Source organism: Balaenoptera musculus, chromosome 19 (assembly GCF_009873245.2).
Source record: "Balaenoptera musculus isolate JJ_BM4_2016_0621 chromosome 19, mBalMus1.pri.v3, whole genome shotgun sequence".
NCBI lineage: Eukaryota > Metazoa > Chordata > Mammalia > Artiodactyla > Balaenopteridae > Balaenoptera > Balaenoptera musculus.
The window spans coordinates 8,122,252-8,139,667 of record NC_045803.1 but is presented as its reverse complement, the minus strand read 5'-3'; the positions used below and the strand labels follow the sequence as shown (position 1 = coordinate 8,139,667).

The following is a 17,416-nucleotide window of genomic DNA, read 5'->3' as shown; positions in this document are numbered from 1 at the left end:
AGAAGCCCGCGCACCGCAACGAAGAGTAGCCCCTGCTCGCCGCAACTAGAGAAAGCCCGTTCACAGCAACGAAGACCGAACACAGCCAAAAATAAATAAATAAAATAGATAAAATAAATAAGTAAAGTGAGAGGGAAAGGGGCTGAGGGTAGTTTCCTGCAAAACGCTGCTCACACCTGGACCCATAACATACCATTAAGAGATGCAAAATGGTCATCTCCTAAGGGAATCTTTGTTGAAATAAGGGAAACTGAGAAGCGTTCTACTTGCCGGGTGTTTTCCAAGATTCCGTCCTGCCTGGTTTCGTATTCCAGCTTCTCCAACTTTCTAGCCGTGTGGCCTTGGGCAAGTTACTGCACCTCTCTGTGTCTCGGTTTTCCTCGCTGTACCGTGAGAGGGTGTCCCTCTCAAGGAATTGTTGTGAAGATGGGGGTCAGGTTCGTTGGCCAGGTAAGTGCTAACAGTTGTTTGCCAAACTAAATAAACGTAGGACGCTGAGAGGACTGAACCGGGAAGAACCGGGCCCAGCAGGACTCCGTCCCATCTCCTCCAGGCGGCCTTCCGGGCAGCGTCCTGGCAGCGCCCAGGGAAGAGGGAGGGGCTCCGGCTGCTCGGCCACCCCGCCTCCCTCGGGCTCCGGGTAGATCCTGGACAGGGTTTGCGGCCACAGGTGCTGGAAGGTTCGGGAGATTCTGATTGAGAAGTCGACCCCAAGGGAACGGAATGCACTGAGCTGCTCGCCGAGCCACTCTGTCGTCCAGCCAGAACCAGGTGAGAGATGGCGACTGGGAGTTCTCCCTGTACCTGCAGCACGTTTGCGTTCACACACACACACACATACACACACACAACAGAGAGCTGGGAAGAGACTTGATCCCAGGGATTCAGCGGCAATGGAGACTCAGTTGTCCACTCCTTTGGCCTCTGACCCACTCGGGGCTGCAGCCCCGTCCGGGGGTCTCCGGAAGCAGAGGGTCCATCCCTCCCAGCCCAGGCGCCCACCGCCTCTGCCCCCCAGCACACCGGCCACCTGACCTCTCCGTCAGCCCCCAAGCCAGCCGCCCTCCTCGGCTCCCATCACCTTCCTTCCTGGCAAATACGTTACTTGACCTCACCCCCATCCCCTCTGCCACCACCCCTCTCCCCTTCCCCACCCAAGGCCACCAGCTCCCTCCCTCCCTCCTGTCACCCGGTTCCCCGGAACCGAGGCAAACTGAGAACGAAAGACCAGGACGGGGCCCGCGGTAACTGGAATGTCCTGGTCCCACACGGTAGGCTGCTCCCCGACCTCCGAGACGGACGACAGGACCCTGGTCAGAGACCCCGGGCTGCAGGCTCCAGCCCCAGGCAAGCCCCCCGCCGGGGAGGTGAGCGGATCCCTGAGTCCCTAGATTCTGTGCTAAGTCACCGTTTCCATTCCAGGCCGAGCAGAACGCTGGGGATTCCGAAGTGGTAGCCTCACATTTTTGTCTTAAGCTCTTCCCCAGCGTCGTGATTATAGGGTGAACTTCGGGGACAGGGATGGACAGGGCAAACCTGCCCGTGCCCGGCGGCGCGGGTGTGGAGGGGATCGTGCGGCTGGGCAGGGACTGAGCTGGGCACCAGGAGCCGACCTGGGGGAGGAGGCGGGAAGGGGGAGGGAAGGGCTTTCAGAGCTCAAGGAATCGTACACGCAAATTACGGGGTGTGATGGGACTGGACTTCAGGTTGGGGAGAGTTGGGGTTCTGAGCAGAGGAGCCGGTAGGGTGAGCTCCGACGTGGGGACAGAGGCGGGGGAAGAGGGGAGGCACGGAGGCTTCGGCCGGACTCCGAGAGGGGAGGGGCTGAGGCCAGGCCTGGGACAGAGGGAAGTAAGTGGACGAGAACGAGAAAGTTTAAAAGAAGCTATCAGCAGATTTGGGTGGCCCCACTTTTCTGAGGGACTTGAAGGCAGAATCCCCCTGCAGAGTTAGGGCAGCCCCTCACGGGATGACTCCCAGGGGACCGGGTGGAGCGAGGGACCTTGACTCTTCCTCTCGCCCCTCCCTGAAGGGTATGATGCAGCTGTAAGGACTGAGGGCAGGTAAGGAGATGGACTTCCTGACTTCAGAGGACTAAAGCGAAAGGCAAACTCCTCCCATTTGCCAGAAGCTGTGTAACCTTAGATTCTGACTGCAGCTGTCGGCTTTCCCCAAGAGCTCACCTCTAATGACCCCCGATGACGTCAGGGGGTGCTGATTTCCAGGTCTCCTCCCCTCCCCAGCTCCCTCTCCCCCACCCCCACCCCCCCCTCCCACTGCCCCGCAGCCCTGGCCTTTCCCCAAGCCTGCCACTCACCCGCTCTCTGACCGGTCTCTGAGCCTCAGTGTCCTTAGCTTTTAAATTGGCGTGTTTATGATCGCAAGATTGTTGTTAAAATTCAGCAAGATAAAGCAGTGAGAACTAGGAGGAAGGGGAGCACAACGACAGACAGGACATTTGGTTCGAGCCCGACATAAATGTGAGTTTGGGGTATTAACCCTGCTCCAGATGAAAGGGACAGCCCGTGTGGTCCAGCATTCATTCCACAGCCCTGCAGAGAGGTGCTTTTATTATTATTCCCACTTTTTGGATGATGACACTGAGAGGCCCTTGGTCAAGGTCACACAGCTAATCAGAGACTCTTGCCACACCCCATAGCGCTTCTCTCCAAACCTAAATCTTTCAAAACCTCGCAGTGCGGGGCCCCCCACTCCCAGACACTGGGTTTCACCCTGTGAGGCTCTCCCCACCTCTTCCTCTTCTCCCCGAAGCCTCGGTCAAGGTCATGGGGTCGAGTTCTGGAGGCCAGTGAGGCTCCTCAGCAGTGGCCAATCCCCCTTCCTGGATGGGGAGGGGAGAAGCAACCAGGAAGACTGAGAGACATTGTTCTAGAACATTCTGCTTTTCCTTTTACCTTGTCTTTCTGTCTGCTGTAAACAAATTTTGAAGGAACATTCAGGGGCACCCGCTGCCGGTCCAGAATTGAAGAGGTTTGATTGTGAAGGTCTGTGCTTCTAATATTCATTTTTTTAACCTACTAGGTGCTGGGAAATGGAGACCAAAAAAAAAAAAGAGGGGGATATAGGAAAATGAATGAGGCAGGGAGATGCTGGCAGAGACTCACTGAGAGGAGGGAGAAAAAAAAAAAAATGGGGCCAGACGGGACTGCATTCTTCCTGCCTGTATTTCCTGAGCACCTGCTATGTGCCGAGCCCAGCTTCCGAGGGCTGTAGGGGACACACAGGGGACGAGATGGACACTGTCCCTTCCTTCACAGGAGGAAGTGTGTAATAAAGACACAGACTGAGAGATCTCAAAAGGGACTGACCTAGAGAGAGAGAGAGAGAGTTGGGGCAGAGCAGGGGCTGGAGGTGGGACCCAGTGGAGCAAGATCTATCCTGCCTGGCGGCCTTTTTCTCTCTCCCTCTCTGCCTCTCCTTCTGTCTCTTCTGTTGTCATTCTATTCCTGTCTCTGTCTCTTTCTCTGTGTCTCTCTTTCCCTGCCTACATCTTTCTCTGTCTCAGTCTCTTTTTGTCTCTCTCTGTCTCTCTCTCTCTGTCCCTGTCTTTTTCTCCATTTCTTTCTACTTCCCTCTTTCTCTTTTCCTGTCTTTTTCCATCTCTCTTCCTTCCTTTCCTTCTCTGTCTCCCTTCCTTCCCTCCATCCTTCTGCCTTCCTACAAGCATCCCCCTTGGCCCCCGTTGTTCCATGTCCCAAGCTCAGCAAATTTGGAGCCAGACAGAGGCTCCAAGTCTACTCCTTGCCCTTCAAGCTGGAGGAAGGAAGAGAAAACCGTGATGGGAAGAAGGCAGAGGCCACTCCCCAGGGAGCTTTCCTCCTCCTCCCTCGACGCTCCCTCTTCCTTCCTCCAGCTTTCCTGTCCTCAGACGGTTCCTCTCCCCCGTCAGGGGCAGAGTCTGAGGAATCCTGTGGGGATCTGGACCCAAATGAAAGTGCTGCATGGCCTTGAGGGAAACCAGGAACCAGGAAGGCATCTGGAGCACAGTGATACTTTCACCTCTCCATAGGATCTTTTATCGATTTTTATTCTCAGGGCTGAATTCACTCTGCTCTGGAACTGGAGCATTCTGCTCTGAACTGGATTTCTCCAGTTCATCCTAGATATGGCTTAACATACTGCACTAACTGGGCCCTAAGAGGCCCTTCCACTGCCAAGCCCACAATCAACTGGCCACCCTCTCTGTGCTTCTAACTTCAAATTCCCAAGGGAGAGAACCTGCTTGGTACAATTTATCCTCTTGAGCCAGCACCCACCTGCACACATCACAGATTGGCCAATGGATGGGCCACCCTTGGGCCAACATCATATGATGCACTATGGGCTGTGCTTGCATTTTTCATAAAGACACCCATCCTATTGGATTAGAGCCCACCTTCGGATGACCTCATTATAACTTGGTCACCTCTGTAAAGACCCTGTCTCCAAGTAAGGTCACATTCTGAGGTACCAGGGGTTAGGATTTCAATATATCTCTTCTAGAGGGACACAATTCAACCCATAACGGGCTGTAACAAGGTCTATGGGTTGGGCAAGCAAAAACGTACTTCCTTAAAGCAGTGCAACTCTTTTTTTTTTTTTTTAATAAATTTATTTATGTATTTATTTATTTATTTTTGGCTGTGTTGGGTCTTCGTTTCTGTGCGAGGGCTTTCTCCAGTTGTGGCAAGCGGGGGCCACTCTTCATCGCGGTGTGCGGGCCTTTCACTATCGCGGCCTCTCTTGTTGCGGAGCACAGGCTCCAGACGCTCAGGCTCAGTAGTTGTGGCTCACAGGCCTAGTCGCTCCGCGGCATGTGGGATCTTCCCAGACCAGGGCTCGAACCCGTGTCCCCTGCATTGGCAGGCGGATTCCTAACCACTGCGCCACTAGGGAAGCCCTGCAGTGCAACTCTTGATCACCCATCACCCATATTCTTTATCTCATGCCTTCAACTCTATTTGTTTTTTTTTGTTTTTTTTTTGCTACCCACACGGCTTGCGGGATCTTAGTTCCCCAACCAGGGATTGAAACCCTACCCCCTGCACTGGAAGTGCAGAGTCCTAACCACTGGACTGCCAGGAAATTCCCATCAACTCTATTTAAAAAAAAAAAAATCAAATGGCAATCATGGCAGGTGAATCACAGACACACTCACTCACTCCCCAGAAGGATAATCCCCAAAGTCAGCTCTATCTATTGTGTCTGCTTCTGACAGTACGGAGCTACTTTAGTTGGTCTCAGGATTCGCAGCCTCTCATGAAATTGATTCCTCCTCTAGGTCTGCCCTAGAGGACCTAGAGGAGGATCATCCCAATACTATGATCTGTGGTCTAAACGCTAGACTTGACCATTACCCATACACCCAACAGGAAAAGTGGAAACACACTGGTCCCTGGCCCAGAGCCCATACAGAACATCACCTTTTGCTTTGTATGTGATAATATCAAAAATTTACTGCACGTGTTTGTATGCCAGGCACTGTTTTAATCCTCAGAAAGGTGATGTCATTTGTCCAGAATCACACAGCTAATGACTATAGGAGCCAAAATCCAGTCCGCAGCAGGGGGGCGTGCACTTAACCCCAGAGAGATGTGTCCTCTCCAAGTCACCGAGTCAAGTACACTCCATGCAGGGCTGAGTGAGTGGAGGCTTCACTTTCTGTGGCCTTGAGAAAGCGGCCTTATCTGGAGCCTGTGGGCAATAAGGCTGAGACTTTCGTGAGCCAAAACTGAGCTTTGAAATAAACCTTATTCAGCAAACCCAGCCTCCCTGGCTCCTTTCTTTCAATGCGGAAGGGGCTAGAGGAGGTTGTACCACCCAGAAGTCTATTTCTGGTTGTGCTCAACACCTGGGGACACCCAAAGGTCCCACACCCCCCGCTGAGTTGGTTCAATTCAAATCCAGGCATCTAGTTGACAAGCCTGAGTCTCTTCTGGAAAGAGAACCCTCCTGTGATCTTAGTGGACTCAGACGGTTTCAGAGACTTATAAATCAGAAGCAGGGATGTTGCTACATTAGGTCTTGTGCTAACTCTTCTCAGCCATAATGAACCCTAAAGGACCACACCGGAATAGCTTCTGGAAGCTTCCCAGCTTCAATCAGGTCACACCTAGCTTGATTTAGCCCCAATGTTCTCTTCTTAATGGCCATTTGGTTCAACAGTTTGACCAGGAACACAAGCCCTAGACCAAATCAAATAGAAACCTTTACCTCTAACCTACTTTGGTGCAGAGCTTCCAGGATATGCTGGGATTAAAGCCTGCTCAGGAGGAAGGGATTTTTTTTCACCTGGGTGGGAACCTCATATTCACAGAGAAGGAGGAGGGAAGCCTTTGGAAGAGCTGAGAGAACAGAAAGCCATCTTTCCTGGGATATCCTCCCAGATATCGGCATTCCCATTCACTCAGAGTCCAAGCTTGCTCAGTCAGTGGCCAGACCTGGACTTTCCCTGCGGCAACATGTGTTGATCCAGCCTAGACTGCAGAAGGACAAAGCCCATCAATCATTTCTAGATGGGATCTTAGCAACAATAAGGTGTTAACTGTGATGACGTTAAGTAAGGATTTTTCTGCTTTTCCTTGTTGGCTTCTAGCTACATAATGGGGAGTCAGAACCAATTCATTTCCTGCTTTTCTTTACTTATGCTCCGCAACCATATCTTCAAAGTCTCATCCTTTCGGGGCCTTTGATTTGTTCTAAACAATCTCAGCCAACAGCTTAATTAACTGCTTCACTCTACAAACCACTGGGTCAAGATTTCTGACCCAAGATGGGGAATCCTCAATGCCCTGGACCTCCTATAATGATGTCGCAGGAGAATGTGGTGTGAGAGGATTGTCATGTCCCAGGTCTCGGGTGAGTCTCTGGGACGGGCCACCAAGTGAGGGTCCTTGGCTTTGCACAGGAAAGAATTCAAGAGCGAGCCATAGTAAAGTGAAAGCAAGTTTATTTAGAGAGATACACATTCCATAGGCAGAATGCAGACCATCTCAGAAGGTGAGAGTGGCCCCAAGATATGGGGTGGTTAGTTTTTATGGGCTGGGAAATTTCATAGGCTAAGAAGTGGGAGGATTATTCCACCTATTTTGGAGAAGGGACAGAGATTTCCAGGAACTGGACCATCGCCCACTTTTGGGGCTTTTATGGTCAGCCATGGAACTGTCATGGCCCCTGTGGGTGTGTCATTTAGCATATGCTAATGTATTACAATGAGCATATAATGAGGCTCCGGGTCAACTGGAAGTCGAATCTTCCGCCATCTTGGACCTAACTGGTTCTAAACAGTTTTTGTCACACCCTGTTTTTCTCAATGGCTGTGTTATTCTTTAAGGGTGTGCCCTGCCCCCTTCCCTCCTGTCTCAATACCATAGTGAGCCCATGTGTTTTCAGGAGGTCTGTCCTATGTATGCAATCACCCTAACTCCCGGAACTAGCTTCTGTTGTAACCAGAGTTGAAAGGAACAGGTTGTACTTGTTCAAATATAAGCAGATTTTCTGGGATTTCTTGACCAGTAGTTGAAGTTCCTTTGAGGTGTCTGCATATCTCTTCAGGTATCTTCTGGTTACTGGCTTCCTCTGCTTCAGTCTGCAACTGATATGTCCCAGCCACACCTACCTCTACTCTCCTTTTCAAGATTACCTGCTGTGGTTTCATAGAATGATCTTTGGTCTTTGTCCCCAGTTCCTGGCACATAGCACCTAATATCCTTGGCATTTTCTCATTGCTCAGTGACAGGACTTGATGAGGCAACTCTTGCCAGTCCTCTAGATGGCTTCAGGATGGGAGCTGGTCAGCAGAAAGACCAAGCCTTCATTAGAAGATTGGCACTTTTCAGCTCTGGAGGGGGGAGACGGACCAGAGATTGAGCAAATCACCAGTAGCCAAATGATTTAATCAATCGTGCCTACATAATGATACCTCCAAAAAAACCCTGAACAATGGGTTTCAGGAAGCCTCTGAGTTAGCAAACATGAGCCAGGAGGGTGGTCTACCCCAACTCCAAGGGGACAGAAGCTCTGTGCTCAGGACCCTTCTGGACCTCCTCCTATGGACCTCTTCTTCTGACTACTCATTTGTCTCCCTTATAATTAACTAGTAAACATAAATAAAGTGTCTTCCTGAGTTCTGTGAGCCATTCTAGCAAATTATCAAGCCTGCTAGTTTCCTGGTCATGGGAATCCCCGATCTATGACTGGTCAGTCAGAGTATGAATGGCCCTGGACTTGAGATTAGTGTCTGAAGTTGGGGGCAGTCTTCTGGAGCTGAACTGTTTCACTTGTGGGATCTGATACTAAGTCCAGGAAGACAGTGTCAGATTTGACTTGAATTGTTGGACACCCCAATGGCATCAGGAGGAAAAAACTCTCACCTACCAACTGCCTTCTGAGCTTTTTAATAAAAATACTCAAAAGAGTGAATTGGCCAGCTCGTCTTTTAGAGCCAGCCTACACTTGTCAAGACCTTAACCAAGGAAAGGAGAAGCCACTGTGGAGCCAGCCATCTATCTCAAGTTCAGTCATCTCTGGCCAGGAGGGTGGCCAGGTCAAGCTCTTGATGGGCAGGGCAATTTCCCATCAAAGGGGATATAGATAGGCAGGGCATGCAGAGATGGACATCTTTAGAAACTGGATCCCAGGCTTCCCTGGTGGCCCAGTGGTTGAGAATCCGCCTGCCAGTGCAGGGGACACGGGTTTGATCCCTGGTCTGGGAAGAGCCCACATGCCGCAGAGCAACTAAGCTGGAGCGCCACAACTACTGAAGCCCGCGAGCCACAACTACTGAAGCCCGCGCACCTAGAGCCCGTGCTCCACAACAAGAGAAGCCACCGCAATGAGAAGCCCACGCACTGCAATGAGGAGTAGCCCCCGCTCGCCGCAACTAGGGAAAGCCTATGCACAGCAACGAAGACCCAACACAGCCAAAAAAATAAAAACAAATAAATAAATTTATTTAAAAAAGGAAACTGGATCCCCAGTAAATAGTAGGTTCGTACACTTGAACTCATTATATATAGACAGCCACACATGTATACTTACAGTCTATAAACGCCCACATTTCAACATACAATGTGTATACACGTAATGTATGCATAGCGTCACATATACACACATGCTATTTGTTCACAGTCACCTGCACACCATATATATAGTACACACCCCTGTATGTACACAATACAAATATCATGCAGAAATATTTTGAGTTTGGTTTCAGACCACCACAATACAGCAAATATTACAACAAAGTCACACAATTTTTTTTGGTTTCCCAGTGCATATAAAAGTTGTGTTTACCCTGTACTGTAGTCTATTAAGTGTGCAATAGCTTTATATCTAAAAAAACCCAATGTACATACCTTAATTAAAGACACCTGATTTAAAAAAAAAAGACCTGGTGAATGAAAAATAAACACTGTATTAGATTTAAAACAACAAAAACAACAACAACAACAACAACAACAAAAAACCTGATTGCCGGACTTCCCTGGTGGTCCAGTGGTTAAGACTGTGCTGCCACTGCAGGGGGCGCGGGTTCCATCCCTGGTGGGGGAAGTAAGATCCCACATGCCACGTGCTGTGGCCAAAAGATAAAAAAAAAAAAAAAACAACTTCATCAGTCTAGACACTTAAGATCTGCATACTTTATGTGTGAAATAAAAACTTCAAAAAATGCCTGATTGCTAAAAAATGCTAACCGTCATCTGAAAATGCAGGCTTGCCACAAACCTTCAATTTGTAAAAAATGCAGTATCTGCGAAGTGCAATAGAATCAGGTGTGCCTGTATATACACAACCGTACAAAACAATGTACACATGTCCATTCACCTGCACACAATTCCACACTCACATATGTACACAACATATAAATACCCATATATACTCATACAACGCACGTGCCATGGGTGTCTATATACATAACAGTGCATAGACACATGTAAACATGCACATATGAGTCCAGTGGAGACACAGCCACATAACACACACTCCAGAGCTGTACCTGCATACATGTAACCCGAGCGTTCGCACTCATTTCCATGAGCACGCAAAGTAGATCCACACGTACGTCCATCCGCGCAACGTCTGCTCGGACAGCTGCGCTGCCAGCTTCATGCGCTATCCCAGGGCCTCCGTCCCCTGAGCTAACCGTCTCCCGCTCTCCCTCTCCTGACAGCCATGCTCAGCACACAGGCACCTTTCTTCTTCCCCACGGCCCCCTTCATCCTCTTCGTCTTCACGGCTTCCACCGTATTTCACCTTCAGCAGAAGCTAGTGAAGATTCAGCCCACACGGGAGTTACAGACGCTGGAGCCAGCAACCAAGGAATCTCCCTCGAGCACCCAGTGGAGCCCGCAGCCGAAGGGCATGTGGACGGTCAATGCCATAGGCCGCCTGGGGAACCAGATGGGGGAGTACGCCACCCTGTACGCCCTGGCCAAGATGAACGGGCGGCCGGCCTTCATCCCACCCCAGATGCACAGCACGCTGGCCCCCATCTTCAGAATCACCCTCCCCGTCCTGCACGACACCACGGCCAGCAGGATCCCCTGGCAGAACTACCACCTGAACGACTGGATGGAGGAGCGGTACCGACACATCCCGGGCGAGTACGTGCGCCTCACCGGCTACCCCTGCTCTTGGACCTTCTACCACCACCTCCGCACCGAGATCCTGCAGGAGTTCACCCTGCACGACCACGTGCGCGAGGAGGCCCAGAACTTTCTGCGGGGTCTGCAGGTGAATGGGAGCCGGCCGAGCACCTACGTAGGGGTCCACGTGCGCCGGGGGGACTACGTCCACGTTATGCCCAACGTGTGGAAGGGCGTGGTGGCCGACCGGCGATACCTGGAGCAGGCCCTGGACTGGTTCCGGGCTCGCTACCGCTCCCCCATCTTCGTGGTCACGAGCAACGGCATGGCCTGGTGTCGGGAAAACATTGAGGCCTCCCGCGGGGATGTGGTCTTTGCCGGCAATGGCATTGAGGGCTCACCCGCCAAGGATTTTGCATTGCTCACGCAATGTAATCACACCATCATGACCATTGGGACGTTTGGGATCTGGGCCGCCTACCTCTCAGGTGGAGAGACCATCTACCTGGCCAATTATACCCTCCCAGACTCTCCCTTCCTCAAAGTCTTTAAGCCAGAGGCAGCCTTCCTGCCAGAGTGGATTGGGATCGCGGCAGACCTGTCCCCACTCCTCAAGCACTGATGTTAGCTGGTCCTCAGCACTCCATTCTCCTTTTCTGGCTCCCCCAAGATCTGTTCCAAGGTATGAGGAGCACATTATTACATGTTCCAGAACACTTCCCTCTTGTACCATAATGCTTCAGGCTGCAAGTAACAGAAGTCCCAATTAACTTGTTTAAATAACATGTTCATGTGTCTCACACAACAGCACCAGAGGTGGCACATCTCCAGGGTTAATTTAGCAGCTCAACAAGACCCCAGTTCTGGGACTTCCCTGGTGGCACAGTGGTTAGGAGTCTGCCTACCAATGCAGGGGACATGGGTTCGAGCCCTGGTCCAGGAAAATCCCACATGCTGCTGGAGCAGCTAAGCCCATGCGCCACAACTACTGAGCCTGCACTCTAGAGCCCGCGAGCCACAACTACTGAGCCTATGTGCCACAACTACTGAAGCCTGCGCGCCTGGAGCCCATGCTCCTCAACAAGAGAAGCCACCACAATGAGAAGCCCATGCGTGACAGTAAAGAGTAGCCCCTGCTCACCGCAACCAGAGAAAGCCCGTGCACAGCAATGAAGACCTAATGCAGCAAAAAAAAAAAAAAAAAAAAAAATAAATTTTTTTAAAAAAAAAAAAAAGTCAAAAAAAAAAAAAGACCCCAGTTCTATCCATCATGTTGAGCTGCCATAATCTCTTAAATCAGCTCCCGTATGCTCCCCATGGTCCCAAGAAAGCTGCCACATACTCAGGTGTCACACAGATATCCTTTTCCCAAGGCAGCAAAAAGAGGTTTGTTCTTATCTTAGGTCCCTTCTGAAGAGTGTGGGAAACCTTCCAAATCCTCCAGCAACTGGCCCCATGTCTCATTGACCAGAAGTGTGTCACATGCCCCCTGACCCCTTATAAGGCATGGTGAATGAGATCCTGGGATTGACTTAGCTTCAGATCAATAAATCTTTGCCCGCTGCAGCTGGGGAGTTGATCAGCTTCCTCTGAAGGACATGGTGGTTTGCAGTAAGAAAATTGGGGTGCTTTTACCAAGTAAGAAGAGAGGAATGTCTGTAGGGTGCAATACAGGGAAGCCCTGGATTATTGTGCAAGTTGGTCACTACACAAAGGTCCCTGGACAAGGAGGCAAGTGGGGCTTAAATAGAGCCTACGGTCTGCTCTCCAAGCCATGTGTCCCTGGGACTGTGTCCACCCAGAGGGCTCACTTTTTTCTAATTAGTCCACCCAGAGTGGGGACCTTTTGCCCAGTTTTCACAAGAGAGCCATATTGGCTAGTAGTTGGTGTGAATCCAAGACCTTGTGCCCCACCTCTGCAACCCTGGCTTCTGGGGACTACAATGATTATTGTTGAGAACTCAGAGACCAGCATGGCTCAGTGAACTTGACGAGAGTCTATTCATTCTTTTAGTAAATACCTGTAGTGATGAACCTAACAGGATCCCTGCTCTCAAGGACTGTGTTAACAAAACATAGTGGCTTAAAGTGACAGCAATTAATTATTTCCCACCAGTCTGTGGGTCAGCTGGGTGATTCTCTGCTCCAGTGCAACGCTGGCTGAGTGCTTTTATGCAGCTGCATTTAGTGGCGCGCATTTGGAATATCCTGCAAGACAGGCTAGCTTGGACTCCCTCACAACATGGCTTTCAAGTTGTTTGCTGAAACACTTACTCTTGGAGTCCTCAGTCGTCATCATCATGTAAGAAGTCCAGCTATCTGAAGCAACCATGCTGTGAGGAGGCCCAAACTCAGTGAGAGGCCACATATTAACAGTCTTAGCTGAGACCAGCTTCAAGTCATCCCAGCCCACACATCAGACGTGTGAGTGTAGAGCCTTCAGATGATTCCACAGTTGCTCCAGTCTACCTAGCGTTTAGAGTGACCCCGCCGAGGCTCCTGACAACATGTTGCAGAGACAAGCCGTATCTGAATTCCTGATTCACAGATTCTGTGAGCACAACACTCTGATTGTTTTATGCCACTAAGTTTTGGGATAATCTGTTAGGCAGCCACAAATAACTGGATAACAAACTAAATAGATTAGTCTCTGCATTTGCAAAATCTTTTATGACTTTGGCATGAAGTAGGCCAACAGGCACATCCTCACCTGACTTGAGATCCCACGTGCAAAGGTCCTGTGGCGGGGCGGGGGGTAGTCTAGTTATACATGAGAGTGAAATGAGACCAGTGTGACTGGAGCACATGGAGACAGACATAGGTGGAGAAGTTAGCAGGGTGAGACCATGAAATGCCTTGACGACCATGATGAGGACTTTGGGTTTTATTCTAAGACCAATGGGAAGCCATCAGAGGGCTTTAATTAGGGGAGTAATATGATCTGATTTGCTGTGTGGAAATATCTGGCTGCTATTTGGAGATAGGGCTGTAAGGGCAAGGATGGAGACAAAGAGACCAGTGAGAAGGCTACTGTAACGTTTCCAGCATGCAGAGATGGTGAACCATGGAGGTAATGGTGAAATAGAAGTCTCATTTCAAGGGCCCAACAGAAACTCCTAGTGTCTCTCTGCCACAGTTTGACATTCCTGAAAAAGATAATCTGATTGGCTCAATCGGATTGATATTTGAGTCAGGCATCCACCATGAGTCAATTACCTGAGATCATGGGGAGGGGGGTCACCTAATACAAACACGGCCACCATATTTGTAAGGGAGCTGATTCAAGAAAAGGTAATGAAAGAATACCCTAAGAATTGGGAAGATGCTGGGACTTCCCTGGTGGTCCAGTGGTTAAGACTCCACGCTTCCGAGCAACTAGGCCCGTGAGCCACAACTACTGAGCCTGCGTGTCTGGAGCCTGTGTTCCGCAACAAGAGAGGCCGCGATAGTGAGAGGCCTGCACATCGCGATGAAGAGTGGCCCCCGCTTGCCGCAACTACAGAAAGCCCTTGCACAGAAACGAAGACCCAACACAGCCAAAAATAAATAATAAATAAATAATAAATAAATTAAAAAAAAAAAAGACTCCATGCTTCCACTGCAGGGGGCACAGGTTCCATCCCTGGTGGGGGAACTAAGATCCCACATGAAGAACGGTGTGGCAAAAAAAAAAAAAAAAAAAAATTGGGAGGAAGCTCCAAAAATGGGTACAAAGGAAAAAAAGGTTTGCAACTCACATTGCAGTGACTGAAGAAAGTCATGTGGTCATACCCAATTTCAAAGAGGTGTCAATGAAAAATTAATCAGAGGACCTAAGAAAGAAGTGGAAAATTTTATTTGGGCCAAATTTGAGGATTATAACCAGGGAAGAGCATCTCAGAAAGCTCTGAGAACTGTTCCACCGGTTAGAAATCAAGGCACAGTTATATAAGTTTTTTTGAGACAGAGGGCTGTACATCAAATGATGCGTTATTGACAGTTTACATAATCCAGATCTAAGCGTCATCCTGGTGGGTCATGTGACGCCTTACAAGATCAAGAAGGAATGTTATTTTTTTTTTTTTTTTTAATTTTTTTAGGAATGTTATCTTTTAAGGAGTTGTCTTGTTAGTGCTAGGAGAATATTGCTCTTTATGACTGAGCAGGGATTCCTGCCCATGGGGGAGGGGGAGTTTGTCAATGGGTAATGCAGACACGCAATGCACAGTGGGGGGAGAGGAGAGGCCAAAGGGCAGAGAAGAATCTTTTTTTTTTTTTTTTTTTTTTAATTTTATTTATTTATTTATTTATGGCTGTGTTGGGTCCTCGCCTCTGTGCGAGGGCTTTCTCCAGTTGCGGCAAGCGGGGGCCACCCTTCATCGCGGTGCGCGGGCCTCTCATTATCGCGGCCTCTCTTGTTGCGGAGCACAGGCTCCAGATGCGCAGGCTCAGCAATTGTGGCTCACGGGCCCAGCCGCTCTACGGCATGTGGGATCTTCCCAGATCAGGGCTCGAACCCGCGTCCCCTGCATTAGCAGGCAGACTCTCAACCACTGCGCCACGAGGGAAGCCCAAGAATCTTTTTTTTTTTATTTAACATCTTTATTGGCGTATAATTGCTTTACAATGGTGTGTTAGTTTCTGCTTTATAACAAAGTGAATCAGTTATACATATACATATGTTCCCATATCTCTTCCCTCTTGCATCGAGAAGAATCTTTACGTTTAAATTTTTCTCATCTTGCCATAATACATGAATTTTATTTCACAGAGGGCAAGCAAGAGCAACCTGCCCACATGCCGCAGATTTATGCATGGCTCTAACGACTACCACACATCCCCTTGCAGGCCTCTTCAGTCTCTCTGGGTGGTTCTCTTAGGGCCTCTTTCTTGTGGCTTGGTACCCATGGAATGGGATGCCACAGTACTTACTAGGCTAATAGGTTTCTCGGTAACTCTATTTAAGGATTCCCCTTTCAAATTTCCAGCCTTATTTTATACAACTTGAATGGGTGGTGGTCACTGGACCAGGTTTTGCTATTTAAAACAAAAGAAAAGAAATTCTATGTTCATTTATTAATTCAGCGTTCTCTATTTTCTTCATGTACATTTAAAAATGTATTGGGGGGCACATTTTACATGCTTCTAAATTAAAGCAACGTCATGGTTGGTCATAGTTTCCCAAAATGTCTGTGACAACATCTCCCCTCATTTCAGCCCCCCAAGCCTTCCCCTGCCCACCCCCATGTCAGTAAATGGCACTGTCCATTTACTTCAACCAAACACTTAAACTTACCCGTGATTCTTTCTTTCACATTTTATCCACCAGCAAGTTGTCCACTTTACCTTGAAAATATACCCTGAATCTGATCTTCTTTCCTTCCTTTACCATAACCATTCTGTCCAAGTCACCACCATCTCCACCTGGACAGGTGTAGAAGTCTCTTAAAAACAAACTAGGTGCTTCCCTGGTGGCGCAGTGGTTGAGAATCTGCCTGCCAATGCAGGGGACACGGGTTGAGCCCTGGTCCGGGAAGATCCACATGCCGCGGAGCAACTGGGCCCGTGAGCCACAACTACTGAGCCTGCGCGTCTGGAGCCTGTGCTCCGCAACAGGAGAGGCCGCGATAGTGAGAGGCCCCGCGCACCGCGATGAAGAGTGGCCCCCCACTTGCCGCAACTAGAGAAAGCCCTCGCACAGAAACGGAGACCCAACACAGCCATAAATAAAATAAATAAATAAAATTTAAAAACAAACTAACATTTTATACATAAATAGAGAGTGGTAAATGCCATCACGCAATTCAATAATTTCAAAATGTCCCCATTCTTCTTTCATCTATGCCCCTCATCTTCCCCCTTTTTACTTTATGCAAATCTCAGACATCAAATTTTTCCATGCATGAATTCTATATCTCTAATGGATAAGGAATTAATAAAAATATAACCACATAAATATCTAAGACAATTTTATAATAATATGTTAATATCGTCTATCAGAAGTCTGTGTTGAAACTTTTCTGATTGTCTCAAAAATGTCTTATTACTGTGTTTGGATCCAGATCTAAACAAACTTCACCCATTGCCTTTGGTTGACAAGTGTCTTAAATATTAAATATCTTTTAATCTATAATGATCCCCTTCCTTTTCTTTTTTTTTTTTTTAAGAAATTTTGCTGTTTTTTCTTTTTTAATTAATTAATTTATTTATTTTATTATTTATGGCTGCGTTGGGTCTTTGTTTCTGTGTGAGGGCTTTCTCTAGTTGTGGCAAGTGGGGGCCACTCTTCCTTGCGGTGCGCGGGCCTCTCATTATCGCGGCCTCTCTTGTTGTGGAGCACAGGCTCCAGACGCGCAGGCTCAGTAGTTGTGGCTCACGGGCCCAGTTGCTCCGCGGCATGTGGGATCTTCCCGGACCAGGGCTTGAACCCATGTCCCCTGCATTGGCAGGCAGATTCTCAACCACTGCGCCACCAGGGCAGCCCTCCCTTCCTTTTCTTTTTAAGAAAAGCCATTAATTTGTTATGAAACCAAGTCATTTGTCATTTTCATTTGGCTGGTTGAGTCCTCTTAGTGTCGTTCAACATGTTCCTGTGTTCCCTGCATTTCCTGTGAACCAGAGTTAGAGTTAAAAATTGTGTGTGTCAGGGACTTCCCTGGTGGTCCAGTGGTTGGGAGTCCACCTTCCAGTGTAGGGGACGCAGGTTCGATCCCTGGTCAGGGGACTAAGATCCCACATGCCATGGGGCAACTAAGCCCACGTGCTGCAACTAAGATCTGACGCAGCCAAAAATAAAATAAATAAATAAATATTTTAAAAAGTGTGTGTGTCTGTGCGTGTATAATTCTGTA

The 17,416-nt window shown here is 48.9% G+C and overlaps 1 protein-coding gene across 1 annotated transcript; it reads left to right on the top strand.

The window, feature by feature from the left end:
- The first annotated feature begins 652 nt into the window (after nt 1-652).
- Nucleotides 653-11,503, top strand: FUT2 (fucosyltransferase 2). The gene is made up of 2 exons (XM_036834083.1): nt 653-771; nt 10,172-11,503. The coding sequence occupies exon 2, from the start codon at nt 10,174-10,176 to the stop codon at nt 11,206-11,208; it is 1,035 nt and encodes a 344-aa protein (XP_036689978.1). The 5' UTR covers nt 653-771; nt 10,172-10,173; the 3' UTR covers nt 11,209-11,503.
- Nucleotides 11,504-17,416: the final 5,913 nt, after the last annotated feature.